General features: G+C 41.1%; 1 protein-coding gene across 1 annotated transcript in view; it reads left to right on the top strand.

Moving 5' to 3' along the window:
* Nucleotides 1-2,215, top strand: part of DRC11 (dynein regulatory complex subunit 11) — a 185,543-nt gene extending 183,328 nt beyond the window's left edge. The window contains exon 20 of the mRNA XM_090041693.1: nt 1,623-2,215. Coding sequence (XP_089897819.1) covers nt 1,623-1,760 — 138 coding nt within the window. The 3' untranslated portion in view covers nt 1,761-2,215. The remainder of the gene's footprint in view (nt 1-1,622) is intronic.
* The last annotated feature ends 20,308 nt before the right edge of the window (nt 2,216-22,523 follow it).

The raw sequence follows: 22,523 nt of genomic DNA, 5'->3' as shown, positions 1-22,523 counted from the left end.
TGAAAAGTGAACCAGACATTACAAATCAGATAAAGCAAGGCCTTTGTTGCCAATGCATAGAGGGGGCTGTGGAACCTGCCACATTGTTTCATTACTTTTCAGAAATTCTGCAGGTTTCAAGAGCTCAAGGTTTTTGAGATGTTGTTTTCATTCTCTCAAAGGTATTCAGGTACTTCCCAAGTGTATGTGCACTGCATGCCCACAAGATATGGCAGAATCTAATTATTCAGATCATCTAGGTTTAGATAAGTCCTGAATTAGTGCAAGATGAAGTTAAGGAGATGGAGTCAGATAAGCATGGTTGGACAATGATATTGCCTGTACACCAGGGATGCTAGGCCAGAATCAGTTGTACCTGTTGAGCATCTGCTTGGACATTTTGCACATGCTAGATTTCATTTACCTTTTTAAGGCATTTTAATCCATAAGGCCCTACAGGTTCTGATCAGATGAACACCTTTGGGAGCAGCGAGTTCCCTGGGAGATGAGTAATATGCTCTGTGGCTGGGAAAAAGAGTAGCTAAGAACAGCATTTCCTCAAATTCACTGGCCTTACTTCTCACAGCCAGAGGGTCTTGATAGTTTTCACTACTGCTTGTTCCTGTCCCATACTGGTAAGTGAGACAAAATGAGCTTCTTTTAGCAGCCATATCAAGCACAACTTGCAGGAAACTACTCTATGTTTACAGGCAGTATTTGAGTTACAACAGATGGGAAGAGAGCCTTGTGGACAGTTGGTGTGCAATTGATAAGGAAAGAACAGGGATGAAGAAGGTGCAGATGTAATTCAAAAAAAGACCAGAGTGCAAGACAAGAGAGATGAGTGCTTTGGTGGAGGTTTTAAAGTGAAAAACAGACAGAAACATCAAAATACAGCTCTTTCAGATTGAAGGGGAGAGAGGCAAATTCATTCCTGGTGTAATGTGAAAGATGGGAATGGCCAGTCTTTGCAAAAATAAAAGCACCTTATTATGGACAACAATATCTAGTAACATTTTGGTCCCTAGTACAGCCTTCAATTTTGTGAGTACCATTTGGGAAAAGGCCATTTAATCCACATCACCAATTTTAGAACATCCCCAACTCAACCATTTAAATTATTTTAACAGAGCTTAGTGAGGCCTTGCTAACATTACAGCCTGAGAGCCTGGCAAATTTGCAAAGCAACTAAAACAAAGCCATTTACAAGTCACAGGACTATGAACAAGCATCTGAAACCAATAAACAGCTTTTTAATGATTTTTTTACTCTCCCAGTGAAATTAAAAGCAAATGAACAGATTTGTAGAACAACCAAAAATTATGCTCCTTATAATGCCAAGTTTCAGACCAGAGGGAGTTTTGACAAGCACTATACACCCCTGGAAATAGGGTTGATCATAGAAGTTCTAACATTCCCATAACTATAGCAACACAAATGGCACAGCTATGTATTCATGTTAATGAGGGACCCTTCAAGCAGACAGTTGCTACACTTGTTATAACAGTGTTCTTGGGAGATCTAAGGACTTCATTTCTGCTTCTCCACGAGCCAAGCAGGATTTTAAGGTTCTGTAAGAAATACTCCATTGTACAGGAAAAAAATACCTTAAATGGTCCCATGCTTTATTTTTTGTTATCCAGGCTTGGTATGCCAAGACACCCTTGGGAAAAGCACGAGCCAAAGCACTAATGGAAGGTGAGGAACCAGAAAAGGCAAAAGGAAAAGGAAAGGATAAAGGAAAAAAAAAAGGAGAAAAGAAAGGAAAAAAGAAGAAGTGATTTCCTAGATGAGAACTCCTCAAGAAACACATCGACAAATGTCACCAATCCATGTTTCTAAGGAGGAGGTTAAAAAGAGAAGAGAGGTGCAAGCAAGTCCCAAGTATGTGTGTGACTTCACCGAATAAATTATTTCTAAATGTGTTCCAGAAAAAAAGTTCCAGTATGAAATAACACGCCAGTGTGACTTCTAACTCTCAGGATAAAGAGTTAATGACCACTGAATTTCTCAAGTATCACTAATTTTAACAGGTTAAGGTTTCTGTTTTTGTTTTTTTAATTACTTAAAACTCTATCAGTCCATCAATATTTAGTCAAAACTCCTCATTTATTTCAATGAGGAATTCTGTTTAAAAATTGATGTCACATTAAAGTTCTTCAATTATTTTAACAAACTGTATACTTTCTAAAACTAACCCCTTTACATACTTGTGTGTCTAATAGATTATAATTCCCAATAAAACAGTTGATACTGTAAGAACTCCGTCTCTAATCTTTGTCTGACCAGGGGCTATTACAAGGCTCTTAATGCAGCCTGCTCTCAGACTAAACAACATTAGTTACAGAGTTTTTGGTTGTAGCCATGTTGGTCTAAGGACGTAGGGAGGCAAGGTTCTTTGGGTAGATGTGATATCTTTTATTAGACAAACTGAGTCATTAGAAAAAAAAATGACTTTGCAAGGTTTTGGGCACAAGCACCTTTCTTCGGGCATAGGGAGCCTCTGCTATTGTTCATTCCTTGGGGACCTCAGAACGGCAGAGGCTTCCTATGCCCGAAGAAGGGTGCTTGTGCCCAAATGCTTGCAAAGAACGTTTTTTCCCCCAACTACCCAGTTGGTCTAATAAAAGATATCACATCTACCCAAAGATCCTTGCCATTAGTCACAAAGCATTTCTTTTCATATGAGGACCAATAGCACCTTGCCTGTCCACAAGTACCACATGTACAAAAATTCATGCATCTGAACGTGAGTAAAAAACAAACAAAAGAATCAAAGCAGGAAGTTTACCTTGACAGTATTTATTTGAGTGTTATGTGATACCGACTAGATCAAACTACACAGCTGAAAAGTTGAATTGCTAACACACCAGCTCGCTGAACACAATGGAAGCTGTTTGGGGATTTTTTTCCACACTTCTTGGATTTGCTCATTGCTCCATGGGGCTGGGAAGGAATTTTTTCCCCTCCTGTTGCTACCAGTGTCAAGGGGCAGGTGGAGGGAAAGGGCAGGGTTCACCTGCCTCAGAAGTATTGGGTGTTGGCTGCAGCCAAAGCTGGGGATTTTTACTGGGATGTGTTACCGTTCCCGCTGGGATTAAAACTCAAAGGTACCTCATTAGAGGGTCTTGCCCTTCTTCTCAGGCTCAGACTTATTGCCACCTTTGGGTTGAAGAGGGAATTTTATCCCATGGTCAGATTGCTAGATTCTGTGGGGGTTGACTTTCTCTGTAGCTAGGGGCATGGCCTAGGAAAAAACATTAAAGAACTGAAAAATGGGATAACTACATTTTGTTTAAGTGGACACAGCTGTTGAGGATCAACGGGGAGGGGGTCACAGGTACGACAGGTGTATTCCTAAATTCCTATATACTGTAGTAATTATGAACACAAATATCAACCTTTATCTCTATGTGACTAGGGGCTTAAAATCTTTCCTCTCACAATGGGAATCCATAACAAATAAATCTTATCTATTTAAGTTTTAATGCCATGCTCATGAAAACCTCATCATAACCATGGTATCCAAATGCCTGAACATACCTTTGTTAGCTCAAAGCCAAAACATTGTACAGGCACTCCTCACTTAACGCTGTCCCAGTTAACATTTTTCACTATTACATTGTTGATCTATTAGAGAACATACCCATTTAAAGTCATGCAGTGTTCAGTTATAACATTGTTTGGCTGCTGCCTGCTAGTAGGTAACTACTATGATGTAATTGGAGTCACTTAAAAGTCGCATTTTTCAAGAACATAACTATGACATTAAGCAAGGAGTAGCTGTAATACGCATTATATTCTTCTATTTTAATTTGCAACCCAAACCCATAAAAAGGTATGTCAAGAGTCACTTCCGAAAAAAGATACTGGGAAATAAATCCTAGAAAATTCATCTTTACCTAGAAACTGGTCACAGATCGCTCTGCAGTAGATACTTCTCCTGACAGAGAACAGAAAGCAAAAACCTACTTATCTAACTTCTCTTAGCAAAGTAGGGTCGGAAATGCAAGTTTCCATACCCCCAAAATAATGCTGGAAAAGCTGATGATGTGGAAGGTGATACAACTTCGGAAAAGCCTGACGAGCCTTGTGTGAAAGATCAACTGTACAAGACTTTAACAATATTACTAGGCATGGTGGGGAAAGGGAAATAAGAGGGGAAGGGGAATGCTAACTCATTACTAGTAATTGCTAAGTATTGATTATCTCAAAAATAAGCCTCTTGTGTCACTAGCATCTAGAATAGTTTAGAAGTAGGGCTAAAACAAGCTGCTCTAATTGGTTATATAAATAGTGTTCCCAGTTCTACCAATGAGAGATGAGACAAAGTTCACTGACCAACTCCATGAAGGTCCTACAGGACCTGTGTGTGACAGTGAAAAACTGGAATTCAACACACATTTTTTCTAATGGAGAGGACACTATTTCAGTGCCCTAGGTACTGGTTCATCTATTCTACAACAGCACTTGTATTCAGTGGAAATGAAATAATTCCAACAAAAATCCACCTGAGCCTGACAACATTTCAGAGCAGAAAAGCAAGACCTTTCTTTGTATAGATTTCCCCCCCCAATCTACAGCAGTTAGAATCCCATTGGTAATTAGCCCCCTGGCTGCTAAAATATTGTCATGTCCTGAACAATGAAATTCTATAAGCATGAAATTATACTGCCCTGTATTTAATTACTTACACAGAATGGCTACAAAATTTGGTGTCTTTTTTTTTTTTGCAGAGACTTCTAGCCTCGGCATGTTTTCCAAATTTTGGGGCCCCGAGCACATCATATTCCAAATAATCATTCGCCAATGATCCTTCTTGAAGACTGTCAGAAGTTTAAGTGGCACTGCCATATTGGCTTTAACCTTTTGTTGTCTACAGTCACTGGGAATATTCATTTGGACAAGTTTACCCTCAACCCCTTTGACTTCTTAAAACATAATAGTTATGTTCAACTTCAACAGGGTTGATGGTATGATGTGATCTAATAAGATTAAAATTTAAGCTAGATGTAACTAAGGATATTATATAATATTCAAGCAAGCTCACCCATAATGCCAGTATTCAACTCAAAAGCAGGAAAAAATATGCTGCCCCATTCCTAACTCCATTTACAGGGGCACAAAGTACTTTATGCTTTCTTATACTCTTGCACAGATGTGTATGTCAGGATAGACTCTAGCTTCCAGTTTTCCCACATATCCTTCCAGTATTCAACATCTTATAAAATTATCTCTTTATCTTCACAATTTCTCTTTCAACTGTACCTAATAATGCTGTTCCGCTTCTATTCTTGTAAGCTATGGCTTTTTAATAGGACCGGGGTGTAGAAACCACAACTGGCATATCCACATAGCAAGAAAACACTGTGGGAGCATTTAACTGGTTTGCTAAACTGGGTTTACAGCTGACTTGCATTGCCAGAAAGGCAGAAAGCAGCCAGATCACTCTGAGGTGCATAGCCTTATACCTATAACACTCGTTTAAAAGCGATTCAGTCCTCTAAAAAGATTAGGGAGCAATTTTAATGCTATCTAAGCACTCGATGTAATCATTATTAGGGAAAGTGTAGCTAGTTGAGAAAAAGCTGTTGCATGAAGCAAAGGCAGTGCACACAGCAATCAGTGTTAATGACAGAACTATGTAATTAAGTGACCCTATTTCATTTTCTAACATTAAGTCCCACTGTGAGGATAATAGTGTTCACAAAAGCAATGCTGCTAAAGGTATTTTGTCTGGCTTTTATTATTTGCAAAAATTACAGGTTGAATTACTTCTAAATTGTATGCCAGGTACAATGTAATTACACTCCACACTCAATGTAAAACTGGTTTTCGTTTATAACATTCTGATAGCTGCTTTTATAAATAAGTTTACTAAGAAAATATTTTGAACTCTAAACTGTGGGTCTTGTAGAAAAAGGGGCCTGCCTATGTCAGTATGTCTATGCTAAAACAAATCACAGGGTAGTGTAAAGGTTATCCAAGATAACTTTAAACAAACTGTAGCTACAGCAGCATGGAGCTAAGGGTGGGTTAATTTACCCTGCTCTTTCAAGTGTATCTCAGTCAGTGCTGAGCTCCAGACTGCTGCAGCCTGGCTGCTACTGGTATTCAAGCTGGTTAGTTTTAAAGCTCTACATTAGTCACACCTGTGTCTTCACCAACAGTGGCAATACTGTAATGCTGTCAGGACTGCCAGCTCTCCTTCAGTATCTGCTCAAACAAATTACCAAAGCAGGCTTGTCTATACAAAGGCCAGCTTTTCTAACACAGGGGATCTGATTTTTCTGCTCAGAGAACTACTATAATTAAATATACAACTGGTAGATGCCGTGAAGCATGAATTATTTGTACTGTGGCAATGCCTAGAAGCCCTGGTCATAGCCAGGACCCCAACAGAATGCATCTGTGGCAAAGGCTTCTTGTAACACATACCATTTTAGGAATGGATCTGGCAATGCAGTAAACATTTAGGGTTTTCCGTTTCAAGACACTACCAGCATTTCTGTTGACATTTTGCATTTATGGAAAATGGAATCACAACTCAAAGGTTGGGTGGAGTAGAATCCCTCATTCTGAAAATTCCCAACAGGATTAGTACAATTTGTTATAATGATACCACTCTTAAGTAGTGTGCAATGATTCAGTGAAGGGCATTTGAAAGGGGCAGAGAGGAACCATCTCCTCCTGATTTCTCCCAGTGGAATCCCAATGCAAATGTGTCAAGGTGTCCACCTACCAGAACTGTTCATTCTGCAGTCCTAGCAAGAGAAAGCTAATTCAAAAGCACCAGCAAAGCAGAGAAAGGAAGCTGTCACGCTCATTTATATATGTAAGTGATCTGCAGAATTATCAGTTAAATTATTTAAATGTCCCATTACTATTAAATTACTGGGCATTCATTGTAAGAACAGTCATAATACAGTAACTAATTTGGTATTAATGTGAATGTCAGTTTCATTGCAGTTATTTTGTACTTCATCATAAGATAATTTACCAATAAATTAATTGGTTTAATTGCTTTCCACAAACCCAAGAGAACTGCATATGACATGACTTTTTAAACTGTTCGTTCTTCCTTCCTATTTTCTTCTTTAACCACATGGAGGTGAAAAACAGATAAAACAGACTTTTCTTCCAGACTCCCCATGCACCATTAAAATGCAGTCATGAACAGGGAGCAGGACACAACCCCAAAATGTCTAAAGGCTCAGCCGCAATCTGGCCTTTCGCATTGTAATGTGGTTTAGAAACAGCTCTAGAGCTAATGTGTAAATTCAGTGCAAACTTTGGTACTGACAGTTCAGTCTGATAAATCTGCATGGTTCCACAGGTGGCTTATCCTGTGGTCAGAGCACAGGTTGGTTGTAGTATCATAAACCCAGAGGTCTAATTTTGGCTAGGCACCTCCCTACCTATATAACTTCAGGAAAGCTGCTCCAAGTTCCAAAGAAACCCATTAATACTGTGTGCCTCATTTAAGATTTCTAGCCATTTTAAACTGTGCACCAAAAACAAAGCCAACCAAATCTACCAGACTGGTGAAAATTATGCTCTCAGCTGTTGCAGTTTACTCTTGTGTGAAATACTCTTTGTCTCCCCCACAGCAATGATCCAAATGTCAGCACTCGTCCAGCACTTTGAAGGGCTATCTGCTTGAAAGGCCCCATAAGCACAAGTTGCTTTAGATTTGTGTTAAATGATTAAACATTGGCAAAAAGAAATTTGAACATTCTTTAGGTTTAAGACAGAAAATACAAATAATTTACCAACAATACTCAGAAAAAGGATAGACAAAAAGCTGAAACATATGGATCCTTACATTATAGGAAATTGTCTTAGATAGCACATGCCTAAGATAATTCTGATGGCTGATAAGTCCATAAAACAACACTATTTACATTTCAGAAACAAGACTCCTATACAAGCTGGTGTGTAATTAGATAACTGTAAATTAGATTCATCTCTCAGAGCTGGGAAGTCAAAGGGCCACAAAAGAGCTACTCAGGAGCAATAAGCTTTTTATTTACTCATTTTCCTCCCAAACTATTATTAAACTGGGAAAAAGTATGAAGAAATTCAAACCCTTATAACCTACCTCAGTACCACCTTTTAAGTCAAATGTTAATGATGCATTTTATACTTTAAGGCTTAGGAAATACCTTTGCATATTGAAAGTATTTTTTTAAATAATTTTTAACTAAATATTGAGGAAGCATACCAGGTGTTAATTTCCAGATGTTATACTAAAGCCTTACCTATTCAACAGCTGTATAGTTTTAATTAACTATATTTATTTAATTGAAGGAGAACATTTCCCACAATTGCAGATATGGAAACGGTTATAACAGTATAGCTTATTCCTATCCAGAAAGGGAAATAAGCTTTCATCATGTAAATACATCTAAATTGACATAGCTATCAGTAAAATAAACAAACAGAAACAAAGAAATATGCCACTAACTAAAATAACTAAATTTTCACAACTTTTGCAGATCTAGAAAGATGCATCAAAAAAGCATCATCTGCACTGCCTTTTTTTTTTTTTTTTTTTTTTTTTTTTTAAGTGGTGCCTTTAAGTAATGAAAATGATGAAAAAATACAAAAATATCTGAATGGTAAGAGTGGCATTAAAGCACTTACAACTCCAGTGGCAACCATTGCTCACAAATGGTAACCTGACATTTCAGGAGTTCACCCATGTGAAGAGATTTACATAATGACCACAGTATAACGTGGTTATATAGTAACCAAATAATAATATCACTTTAACAAAAGTCACTTATTGCTTTATTATCTTTTCATGAAAATGTTTAAAATAAAAATGCTCCACAAAAATTCCATCTCAATAAGAGGTGCAATTACCTTCATGCTAAGTCCTTGTATCACCACCAGTGTGGTATAACTCTCACATACATGTCATGGGTTTTGTAGGAGCATTTAGTGCTACACTAGCTTTGCTCCCATTGCAGTCAATAATAATACAATCATTTCATTCAATGGGAGAAGCATTAGGACAAAATTTCAGCCATGGTATCTAGATACTAGTAATGAGTTCTAAACTAGTAATGCTGTTTAGAACTCGAAATGAGGCAACTGAGCATTTTAAGGAAAAGATAATGAAAGCAATTTGATGGAAAGGCCAGGTGGGAACACATGTCTGTGACCCATGTAGCTATGCAAATCTCACCTGCACTAACCCTATGAAACCTAAAAAGTATCCATTGTTTGAGTGATTCAGGTGCAACTGCTTTGCACTCTTCTCCTTCTAGCTCCTTTACTGCAAGTCTCCTTGCTGCTTTTTTGGAAGAAAATTCAAGGATACAGCCAAGATAACAAGAGTGATTTTATCTGCCATCTTTAATCATGGATCTCAAGATCCCATTCAACCATTCATTAATCTGACCAACCATAACACATATCCTTATAATCCTGACAAATGGTACATGTACCAGATCCTAATTAGCAAAAGAGGGAACACCAAAGTATCTAAGCTCTAAGCACTGGTCTGCTCCAGGAGCAATAATTTATTAATAATAGAAACAGCTAGTTAAATATGACTGTAAATGTTATGAAGTCATATTTTCAGAACATAGACCTACAGTATTATTAGAGCCCTCCTTTTATGTCAAGCTTTTTGGTTCTCTTCAGTGCCAAAAACATTTAATTAGATACCATAACTCCTTGTAGAACCAGAACCAACATTTGCCTTTTATCCTTGCCAGCTTCACATGAAGCATTTTTCTTTGGTACTTACAGCGATTTAGAGAAAGTCAGCTACTTCTCATAGGGATCTTCCAAGGAGTACTGAAGTGTTCTGGCAATGTTACAATAAGATTGACATCATTTCCACTTACCTTTCAATGTTCATTTTTCAAGAAGTTTAACAAACGTGTGGCTCTAGTTCTCCCCAGGCAGAAAAGAAAAAAAGTGTTCAAAAGTAGCATAGGGGTGGGGCTAGGGCATTGAAAAAAAATCTTATTTCTCTTTTGCTAAGTGCACATCAAGGTGAAATTCATCCAAGAATGGAATGCTGTTTAAGCCTCACTGTGAGGCCTAAATTCAATTTCCATCCATCCCTGTCACTGATTTACTGTGTGATCTTGGGCAAGTCCCTTTACCTGCAGGATGGTTTCCAGTCGCACCCTACTACTGATTGGAATGGAAGCTCAGCAGAACATAGACTGTCTCTTCCATGATATGAACAGTAGGTAGAAGTGGGTTGGGGCCTGTAGGCACACTCATATAAATCTAACTGCCAATGTGGACTTCACAGCACACCCAACGGGCATGCAGCTGCCTTTCATTCATGCACAGCTTGTTGCAACTTATTGTTTAAGTGGCCATTAAAAAAACAGAACATGCTTCTCTGCAGCAAAAACAAAATTCTGTAATACAAAGTGAAACTGACTGTTCTATTAACTTCCCTCCTGCATCAGCAAGTTTCTAAAATGTTGAAATGTTATAATTGACTTTTCTGTTAGTAGCAAAATGTCACTTTTTCTTAATACTTCATAAGTCAGTAATGCATTTCAAAAGCCTCTAATGCCCCTACCACAACAGGACTTACAAATTAGCACATTTTAGCTTTTCATTAAACACAATACAAAAGTCTTGTCATATTAGGGTTTCTCTTCTCATTATTGAAAGTACTGGTACTTTGGAACTTCTGGTAGCAAATTATAATGCACTCAGCTAGGGTCCATTGTAAATCAGCACTTCAAAAAGTATCACATACTTGCTCCTCTTTAAGCACTGAAAATATTGGAGTCTATTTGAAAAAGCCTTATGGAGTCTCTATCTAGCCTTGCAAATCATCACAGCACTATGTAGGGCTTCCTTTTATTTTCTTGTGGCATCAAGCCATTTTTATTCTTACAAAAAAGGATTATTTCTTGCTGGGATTAAAAAAAATACATAAGATAACAAGCTGGATAAAAACCCCAAATCATTTAGGGCTCTGTTCTGTTCCACATTTGTTTTGCCTGCTCCTGGTTGTGCAGCGTCCATGGGGCTGACCCCGCTCAGCTCACAAGGAGCGGAGGCCTAGTTTGGAATTCCAGAATTCTCCCACAATTCAGAGTCTGGGGTCCGGACAAGAGCCTGCTCCCAGTGCCCTGATGTGCAACAGAAAATGGCCTACAATGCCGACGTCAGGCTGATGAAGCTTTTCAGAGGCTGGCTGATAAAATCACAGCAGCAGAGCAATCAAAGGCAAAAGTGTACGTGGTTCTAGCTAATTTCCAACTCTTCTTCCAACAAAAGGTATTGACAAGGCTGTGTAATGAAAGGACTGCATCCTGCAAGGATATTTTTCTGCCCTCACACTGCAAAGGAGGGGCGTTTTCTCCTGCAGAACAAACAAATGCTAGCACTTTTTTTTTTTTTTTTTTGGTATGCGTTAGCCTTCATGAAAGAGCATAGCCTGCCCTCTTGTTGGCCCTTCAGCATTATGACCTCTATGCTGGATTCCCACTTCTCTGGAAAATCACTTGATTTGTAAAGGCGGGTAAGAGATTTCCTGGGCCACAGCACAGCAGAAGGGTGCCTTTACAGGTGACCCTCTCCAGTTAGAGGCAGCCATCTCCAACTAATAGCCACAAAAATTGTCATAATACCTGTACTGGCATGCTGCTCCCTGCATGGAAGTACTTACCGTGTTGTGCATTAGCTCTCTGAAGGGACTAGAAGGGGAAGTGGACAAGGCAAAAAAAACAGCATCCAAGAGAGACAGACGGGTAATGAGGATAAAATGGGTGCTATTCTGTGTAGAGACATGCAGCACAAACATGGCAGTGCCTTGAAGGAAGAAGAATGTCATTTTGAGAGAGAATTACACACATTCATGTAACAGCTATTGGATGAACATGTTTTATTAACAGAGCCATAAATATTATATGCAGGAAAATGTTTATCCACACATTTTAATACAAGCTACCTTTGAGGAGAAACACAGCAACACCACACAACACAGAGTGCTATTGTTTTATTTAAAGCTTCTCCATACTGCCTATCATCAATTGGCTGGCAACTCAAATAAATAGGGTGTAATGTTGTATGTTGCGTCAGGGTTGACAGTAGTTTTACTAAAGCTAAGGACAGAAATTACGCATAAACCCGTCTAAGGGATCGGAAACTGGTTCAAATCTGTAACACAACAGAAGTTCAGTGCACATAAACCACTTTCAAAATGGCCAAAACTGGTTTAAGATAAATCTGGATGGATGAGTACCAGACTTAACTGATTTAAGTAAAATAGGCTAATTGTTCTTCTGTCCCAGATCCCCTCCAGATTCAAGTTAACTCAGTCCCCCAGCATCCCAGGATTCTTTGCACCTCCCTTGCAAGTCCCTCCCCACACCTCCTTCTAGGAAAGTGGCCTGACTAGCCTTGACCCAAGCTGCCTGCTCCAGTGGAGCAGGGAGGCGTGCTCTAGCACCCCCTGGCTTCTGGTCTAGGCTGCTGCAGACATGTGGCTGCATTTCTAGAATCAAAACTGGGCATCTGTTCACTTGCTTGTCAGTTCAATCTATGATTAACCTGTGAAAATTGAATCCATTCAGCCTTGGGCTTTTTGACTGTCTACACTTGCTCCAAGAGGTTAGCATGATAGATTTGCAGAGGATGGTTTGGATAGAGATAATCCTGCCTCAGGCAGGGGGTTGCACTAGATGGCCAATGGAGGTCCCTTCCATCCCTAGTTCTCTTTGATAATGTACTTCTTACAGTGGCCCTGTAAAGTAGGGAGTTATCATCACCCTTTTACAGGCCTGCAAACGGAGGCAAACGGAAAAGGAATGTGCCTTACCAGAACCACAGACCACTGCCTGCCACTGTTATTGCTTTGCCTGATGGAACTACACTGGAGATGATAAACAGTTCCCAGAAATAATCAAAGCTTGGGGGACTGAGCCAATATCACAAGGGAGCTGTCTATACTGACAGTTATACACAGGTCTACTCTGTTAGTCAACTGTGCATCTCCACTAGCGCACAGTAGAATGGGCAAGACAGACTGACTGAAGGAGTCTTCACCAGCATGTCACTTAAGCCTGCTATGAGCAGCCTGCAAAAACAGTCTGACCAAGACTCCTGAGGCAGGTCTGCCCTGGCCATCACTGGTAGAAGGCCAATGGAAGATTTTTTTTGAGTGCAGGTTCAGTTAGGAAGTTTTTATCAGAACCAGAATTAGACCACTCAGACCATTCAGCCTTCTAATCCTGGCTTTTTGGCCTTTAGTCTCATGCCTCAAACAGAAGATCATCCTTCTCTGTAATGGACTCCTGGTGTATTTTAAGTGCTTGCAGACAAACCAGAAATGCACTTGCTTACTACTACAGACTTTGATGTTGTATGGTGTAGCGGCTTGCTGAGCAACAGCTGTAGCATTTCACTCTCCAACCTAATTCCAGCGCTTGGACATAGTTTTTGCAGTCTATTTGGAGTAAGCTTTGTTTGGTAAATAGGAAAAGCTATGTTTCTTAGTCTATCCAAGCTGTATAACTATGAATTCTCCATATCTTCACTATCTGGGACTTGGGGGGGTGGGGGAGGTTCCCCTTAAAAACTGGGCATTTCTCCAAGTGCTCCAGGGGGAGAAGGGAGCGCTTTGACGAGCAGGGCTCTCATGGCCACTCTCATTAAAGTGCCCTCAGCATTTCATGTATCAGCATCCCCACGTTTGAAAATGGTGTCGGGGCACTTTATCTAAAGCTCATCAAATGAGCTTCAGGTAAAGTGCCCTCCTGCCATTTTGAAGCACAAGGATACTAATGCATGAGAAGTGGAGGCTGGATGGAGCGCGCTAATTAGAACGCTCCAGCAGACTCAATTCATCAAGTCTGCTCTGACCTGTATTTACAGCACACCAGAACAACCTCCCGGCATGTGTGCAGGCAGCCTCAGGTGCTGGAGTCAAATGATTTTGAGGCTCTCAGCTTTTATTTAAGAGACCTCTACAGATCCCAAGAGCTGAAAAAAAGAAAATGGGGGGGGAGGATCTAAAATAGTTATTTAAAAAAATAATAATAATCACAGATTTTAAGCCAGTCACATTTTTAGGGACGTGACTCAATTTTCTACCATGTTAGACTAGCAGTACTGATAAAGACTCCCTGTTCTCACTGTTCCTATCAGCTTAAACCCATAGCTCCCTCTACTTAACACAGAACAAGCACAATGCATTGATGGAGAGATGCAGAAAAGTCCTCTTGGCCCAGGACTGAGACAAAAGTGCTAAAATCCAATTGTAAACTAAACGCAGCCTGGCAAATATGAGATTTAAAATACAATGGTCTCAAGATGGCTGTTGCTCCAGATTTTTCAGCCCACCCTCACAAGGACAGAGTAGTGTTTAATGGGCTGATGGGATTTCGGGTAAACTGAACATCTCGGATATCCTGCTTTTTTCATTGTGTATTTGGTAGATTCAGCTCAATTCTTCAGGATGCATGAAACAAACACTGTGCTGGCTAAGAGCAATTGCATGGTTCAACTAAGACCTCTAACACAGTACAGTTTTGAAATAATGTCTTGCCTCTATTGTTCTCCGGTGAAAATGTATTGCTCATACCTTGAAATAGCAGGTTGATTCAACCCACAGTAGGACCCTTTTTTTTCCTGCCACAGGCTCTGTCTGGATCAGGCCTGAGCCTATAATGTTATACAGAAACCAGAGGTAGATTATTTTACTGGCTTACTTGATGAACGTTTCCCAAAGGTTGCAGGGGACAGTGGAGTGCGGGGAACAGGCACATTAGAAGCAATGATTCTAAACATGTGCTCACCCCCATACACATCACCTGCCACTGCCACTTTTCCCTGCCTCCGTCCACTGTTAGCAAGCAGGAAAAAAAAAAATAAAAAAAAAAATCAGCAGTAGTCAGTGGCAGTAGGCAGTTTCCCTAGACACTAATTTATCCCCTCACCAGCAGCAGTCAGAAGTGAGGAAAAGCATTAGCTGAAGTAAGGGGGGCATGAGAGTGCCCAACCCTACTACAGCAGGCCATAAACCAACACACTCAGGGAAATGCCGGGATAAATCGACCTGTAATAGCTCTAACACTTGATATAATAGTACTCTGTCACCCATAACACTTGTAACCTACACAGTCTATAATGGCTAGGCAAATCTGCAAAGCTGTTGTTCTTCGTTTATTCTTTAAGTGTTTGTTCTTTTATCTATAGTTAAGAAAGAACATATGCTTCTAATACGATTTTTGTTCTGCTTTAAACTTTGATCTACAAAACGCTGCTCGAGCAGCCTGTGTCCAATTTCAAAAGTTCCATAATCTTAGAGGGTTAGATTCAGAATTGGAAGCAACATGTCCTGTTTCCTCCAAATCAAAAATTCAGGTGCTCAGAAAAAAAAAAAAAATCACTACTCAGTGCTGGAATCACCCCATTTCTGCCACTGGGCAGAAGAAAGCATTAAGTCTGGAAAACACTAAAGTAAATTGGGGCCTATTTCACACTTAAGCCCCACTGAACTTTTCTTCCCCCTCTCTAACCCAAAAGGCCCAACCTATCTGGTGCAACTGAAGCACATCCAACCCTGTCTTTCTTCCAGAGCACGTTTGGAGAAGGATAAGAAACCCTTCTACCAACATCCTAGTGGCTAGCAGCTGGGATGTATGTCGTTCAAATCATTCTCTCCTAAGGGGACTTGAATTCACCTCTCCCACCTCTCAGAGTGCCTTGTACCACAGGCTGCTAAGTATTTTGATGTGGGAGGTCTGTCCTGTAGAAGTATAAAATACTTTGATATTAATTGGAGCAACATCTCTTCCTCTCAGATGAGTCCCACTCTCTCTCTGGCCCAAAGAATTATTGTTCTGTGTAAAGTGGGACAGCATCAAACAGGAAAGATTTAAAGAATCCTACCCAGAATCCTTGCCCTTCCTTCATCTCAAGACACCCACCCAGCTAGCAAGCCTTTCTAATCTGATCAAGAAAGAAAAGGTCAGCCTAAGCCATTCCCACCCCTCTGCCCAGGGATGAGCCTTACATATATTCAGGCAAGAAGGGAATGGGTGCTTAAAATTTTTCTATATTATTTCTCTTAATTTCAACTACATACAATTTTCCAGACACACAAGTCAATTGTTTTCAAGTGCCTGGCAGGTCACAAACAGGATGCAAGGGTAGCTGGACTCCCTGCAAGGAGGCAGCACTTTAATACTGAACATTTCCTTCTCTGACCCCTTTCACTGAGGCAACTTGGGATTTTGGGGAAATGAAAATCTAGTTGTGCACTTGTAGTAGTCAATGATTACGTGTGACATTACAAAACCCCAGCCAGCCAATTAGATTATGGCTGCAAACACACCTCTAGAGCCATCCCCTGGCACTGACTCACTGAATGACTAAGGGATGCAGACAGAAGTGCAGCTCCCTGCTGTAACAGAGAATGCCTTCCACAAAGTGCTCTGAGGTACAACGATCCCCCAAACCAAACAGAAGATCTCTGTTGGTTCCGGGGGGGGGGGGGCAGGAATCAAGCTGCTGGCTGGGAGCCTGCAGCTGTTTTGCCCTAGCAACAGCCTCTTCTTCCCAGCCTGTCCCCATTTCAGAATGGGGCTGGGGGAAAGGGAGCAGAGGGGGCTCATTCTAGGGGTTCACTACCTTGGCGAGTGGGCTCCAATACATCCGACCCACCCTCCAAGGGAGGCTGAAAAACCCCCAGACCAAACTCCCTCCACTCCCTTCCTCCATCCCATTCTGAAAACAGCTGGAGGCTGAGAGGCGCAGACACATGTAACAGAAGGCACTATGTTTTGAAACATCTTCATCTGACCCCGTGAGCAATGAGGTTTCAGATTTTTGCTTGATCAGCCATTTTGTGGTTGGTCATGGCTATACATCAAATACCAGATAGGTCAGACTGGGCGCAAATTTTCACTTCCGTCTGTGCCCTTAGACACCTGGGCTAAAAACAAACTTGTATTTCTCCTGGGAGAAAGCTGTTTTGACCTGGGATCCTACAGAGGTATAAGCCAAAGTGCTGGTGATGTATGCAAGATTAAATGTGCTAACTGCTGCTTCCAGGGACAATCCTAGCTCATTCAAGTTAAGTGCCATTCATTTCAAGGATAAGCTACTGCATGTAGAGTTGTGCCAGTTTTCTCTTGTCCCAGGTTTTGCCTCAGATCAATCAAAACCACCTCAAATGCAACATCTGTTTGTTGCTCCAGTCTCTGCCTCAGTTTTGTCATCTGGAAAAGGAAGATAAGGACTATCCTTACCAAGAGTGAAGATTAATGCAAACACTTTGAACGTGTAAAATGCTATGGTCTAGTTTCTATTGCCCTTGCTGCTCTACTACCGAGTAGTATCTTATTCCACGAGTCAGGTTATAGAAGGTCTGTCTCAAATCCAGATAGCGCCTTTAGCTAGCATGCTAAAAACATACTGGTTTCTATAGCCAACAGCACGCAAGGGAGAAACATAGCCAGCATCATGTTCAGCTGCCTTTGACTCCCAGCCTGAATACCCAGGTGTCCATTTGCAATTTCATCCACTGGGGATGGCTGCCGGCACAGGTTCAGAACTAGGCTTGAACTTGTCTCTAGTCTGGCAGCAAGATGCCTTAATCATGCTACTGTGATGCGCCCCTCCTCCTCCTCCTACCTTTTCATATGTAATCCTTTTTAAATAAATGGGGCTACTCACTGGGGCATTACTCCACCTGAATAAGGGGTCAAAAGCAAGTCTCTGCTATCATTAAGGGAGATGCTATTATAAGGTTTGTCTTCCTCATTTATTTCCCCAATTCTAGGGGATTGCTGGCATGCCCCCTTCTCCCTCCCCAGCAAGATTCCACTGCATGAACCACTGTCACATGCTCCAGCAAGCAGCTTCAGCTCTTCAAGCTATTAGACTTTCCACACCAGGACAAGCTATTTCCATCCGCTTCGCTTAACCTGATCCGATGACAGCAGCCACATTCTCTGCAAATTATGTCACCCGTTTGCTATCTCATATAGTTCTAGTTAGATGTGATGCATCGCCTTGTGAGAGAGAGGGCTTGAAACACACTGCAGCATAGGAGAAAGGGACTCTTAAATGTGTAATGAGCTACAGAGGTTTAGGACCTTGCTACAATGGGTAATTGCTCAGGCCTAGAGATGGGGCAGAATGCTGGTTAATGACACTGGCAAGGAACAACAGGAGTTTCTGCAGCTCCTGCAGAAGTAAGAAGAAGCCTCTGCAGTTTGCTCCCTGGGGAAGTGCAATGTCGAAACACTGCTCTGGAAGATCAATTTCCTCTTCCATGTCTACTTTCTCCCTCCTTCACACACCCATGAAGGACAGGTCCCAGGGCAGGTGCAGTGCTCGAAAATGCTGCGTCTTGCCAACCCATGCCAGCTGTCATCCGAGGAGACTTGTTTTATGGTGAGCCTTTCCCTCCTGTGTCTTTTAAACAAGTCCAGTTCTAGCCCCTCTTGTACTGCATGCATCACCCTGGTCCCCAAGCGTGCACGCCCAACAAGACTCGACAAAGGAATTTACCCTGGATTCTACTCCCTCGTAAGCAGAAAGCGTACACAACTAGCTCACCCACGTTAGCTGACCACAGTAGCTGCTACTACATAATCTGGCCACCAGATGGCAAGAAAACTGGTTTGCATCCAAGCTCCCCATGGGAGCTGCTGGCTAGGGAAGTGAGCACACATTTTCTATGCTGTAACCTTCTCACATAGTAAAGTTACTACACATTTTTTCAAAGGGGCACCTATACCCTTGATCTGAGAAATGTATTACATAATAAGGCTGTATATCAAGCAGGTCCTCCATTTTTACTTCATATACAAGGACAAATATTATTGGTATTTTTTGTTGTGCATTCACATTCTCAACTGAACTGTCACAGCTCCCCCAGGCAGGGCTAACTGTGGACTGGCTGCAGTCAGGGACCCAGGACTGAGAAAATGCTGTCTACTACTTTTCTCCTTCAGATTACGCAAAATTGCTATTTTGGTAACAACAGTTGAGGCACTTTCAAGAAGCCCTTTGCCTTCCAGTCTCAAGACAGGTGCAGCAAGGCAGGATCTGTGTCTTGCTGCAGGGCCTGAAGAGCTAAAGCGGGGAGGGGGGGAGGGAGACAAAAAAAACAGAAAGGCAGGACCAAACCCAGGTGCTATTTAGATTTCATGCATCCTTGGGCTTTATTGACCCAAGAGGTCTCAGCAGCTCTTCGTGATATCCCCCTGAGCCATCACAGGAGCATAAGTAACAGAGACCCTGTTTAAAACATATAAGCATGCCCAGTGAGGAGAAACCTTGCTGCCTACTTACCAATTCTCAGCCCATGCCTATGTCAACCAGTTGGGACACTTAAAGAAAATGCAGCCTAAATTTATCATGTCCTGTAGTTTTATTTCCAATCCAATAAAGGGACTTCTCTCTTAATCTTTCACATAACTTACAGCAGAACCCAGCAAATAGAGTTCTGGAAATGAAACATCAATAGGCAACTTTGGGCTAGAACATTAACACTTGCTAAAACAACCAATAAACATACCTCGGTGACCTCATCTCCACCTGCAACTACATGCTCATGCAGAGATGCTGCAATGAAATAGATGTACTGACTTTCAATTGTCTAGACCTGCTCATCTTCCTTGTTTCCCACCTCTAAGCCATAGTAGATAATCCAAGAATTGAGAAACAAATCAGCTCATCACTTCTCACATCCTTCATGGTTACAGAGTCAAGGGAATTCACTCCTTCCCCATCTGCCCTCAGGAGACTGGAATTACAACTGCTCTGAATGTGAAGGGCAAAGCTACAGTTTGATCTTGGTCCTATACAGTTTTTGTCCCTATGTAAGTTCCCAAAGTTCCTTGGTGAATAAGCACCCAAGAAAATATTGGCAAATCCACTTCCAAACTAAATTATTTCCCTTTTTTCCTAGACAACTTCTGAAAAGACCAGCAATGGAATTGGAGGGATAGGGGGAGCAGTAATGAGACTGAAGACTTTTCCAAAGGATGAGCAGAGAATGTTAACATTTAACATGGCCTCCGCATTTTTGCACAATCTGTATCAATCTCTTCAGCAGCCAGGAATTCATTTTTTCATTTGGGCAAAGGAGGCTGTATATGGGGCCAGTTGTTACTTGCTGAAGAAAACAGATTCCTTAATTAGAATCCTCATGGCTGCCTCATTACAGCCTGTGGTCTGATTGAATCTGTTCACCTACTGAAACAAAACAAACCTCTTTCTGCAGGTTCAGATTTGAGATCTGAAATCACATGTGATAGCTGATAATCACATATAGAGACTGACCTTCTCCCAAAGCCCTGTCTTCTTAGTCCCCATCCCCATCCACTGGGGAGTGCCAAATTCCAGTACTGAATCATAACTGTAATATTGACATTAGGAAAGAATTTGCCATCAGGATAGAGTTCACCATAAACAAGCAATGAGTGACTGGCTGACTTACGACTAAAGGTATGATGTGGGCTATGGAAATGTAGTTCTGATTCCCCTGGCCCCCATCAAGGCTGTATTGAGCAGATTAGTCCCTTGCAAGGCACACACTCTATCACAGATATCAGACATTAGGGCTGGAAGGGACCTCACAAGATCACTAGGTCCAGCCCCCTGCCCCAAGGCTAGGAAGTCAGCTGGAGTCAAATGATTCCAGCAAGACAGGCATCCAACTGTTTCTTGAATGTGTCCAGAGTAGGAGCTTACACCATTTCCGGAGAGAGTCTATTCCAGGCTCTGGGGACACAGACAGTAAAGAAGTTTTTTCTTATGTCCAGCCTAAAACCTTCTTCTCGGAGTTTGTGACCATTCGACCTTGTCTTCCCTAGGGGTGCCCTGGTGAACAGACATACATTCTCCAAGTTCCTGATGTACACCCCTTATATACCTACAGGCTGCCACCAAATCTCCCCTGAGCCTTCGCTTCTCCAGGATGAAGAGTCCCATGCCTCTCAGCCTCTCCTCATAAGGCCTGTTCTCTTGCCATCTGATCATGCCAACAGGCTCTCCTCTGGACTCTCCTTCCTTTCTGAATTGCAGAGCCCAGACCTAGATGCAGTATTCCAGTTGCGGCCTCATCAGGGCCAAGTAAACACTTCCTAGGCAAACAGTTGTAGGGTTGGGATGGTCTTATTCTGTGTTTGTACAATGCCTAGCACAAGGGGTCCTGTGGTGATGGGACTCCTCACCACTACAATAATAATTACTAATTACATTTGTTTCTACCATCTCCCTTCCCCTTTATATCTGCTTATGTAGCCCATGAGGTGTTTCCAAGCAGAGAAATTTCAGAACATTAAGTGATCTGAAGCAGCTCTGGTTGTCTGAATGTCTTCCATTTAGATTTCAAGATTTTGGAAAGTCTGGTATAGAAATTCAGGCGATTCCAACCCAAAATTTCAAATCCAAAACATTCTCTTACACTCACAGAAGTAGGGAGAAGGTGGGCTCATTTGCCACATGCTCCTGCCTGTACAGTGGCAATACTAGAGATTTTTATTTCAGTGATGACCTAAGAGTTTTCCCACTTCTACTTATAAAATGGGATCACTGGGGACCTTGTCTATCACAAGACATTAGAACTAAGATAGTCGCATCACCTATTCCAAATAACTGATTCAGTGGATTTAGCACACGACATTGAACAGATTTTTCGATGCATTTTATTATTTGCACACGTTTTCATAGGTTTATAATACAGAGGCTTTATGTTAATCCTCTCACAGTACTAGGAATATATTAAAGGGAGAAGGAAGAGTTTTAGATTATATCAAAGGAATCTAAAAGTGATCGACGCTTGAAAGCCACGCAGACCAGTGATCCAAGCTCAAAACTAGAGTGGATATTATTCCTCATGTCAGACTAGAGCACAAGGATAATACTTGGCCAAAGTATAAACTGAAAACATGGCTGACTGAACCCAACTTTACAAGAATCTCAGTCCAACAGAAGTTAAGTTGGGTGACATGTACATTAATCTTTCCTACTTCCATAATTTACTCCATGCCCCAGTGCCCAGATTCCACACATCAAGAGGTTAATTTATACTGGAGAGAATCAACACATCTCTATTTGATTCTCTTATATAATGCCATTTGTCCCATAACCATGCTGTTTGCTCTTATGAATATAAATTGTCAAAAATCCTATTGAAATGCAGAGAGAAAACACTGTATCTGAACATGAGAGCTATTTTAAGGAGTGAATCATTTGTTTTCTGACTAAAAATTAATTGATATTGGGTACCAAAAAGTCAAGTAATTAGAAGAAAGACTATGGATGGTGGGGAGAGGGGGAAAAAATCAAAGGGTATTAAGAGAAAATGCAGAGACCTGGGAAAGGATGTTTAAGATTGGAAAGTATATAATATAGACCAAGCCCTGAACAAAGTGCACAGAGGTTAGAGGTTGGGTAGAATACAGCATTCTTATTATGAATAATTGGAGCTAGGAATAGATTGGACAAACTGAAAGAAGTAATAGAGATAATGCAAATATCTTCAGCTCAGGCCCAGACAGTGCTCTTGCTTTCTACTCAGAGTTTTTTGT

This window comes from Crocodylus siamensis, chromosome 4 (genome assembly GCF_052110815.1).
Source record: "Crocodylus siamensis isolate JL-2025a chromosome 4, ASM5211081v1, whole genome shotgun sequence".
NCBI lineage: Eukaryota > Metazoa > Chordata > Crocodylia > Crocodylidae > Crocodylus > Crocodylus siamensis.
The sequence above is the reverse complement of the archived record's forward strand: the minus strand, read 5'-3'. Positions and strand labels throughout refer to the sequence as shown.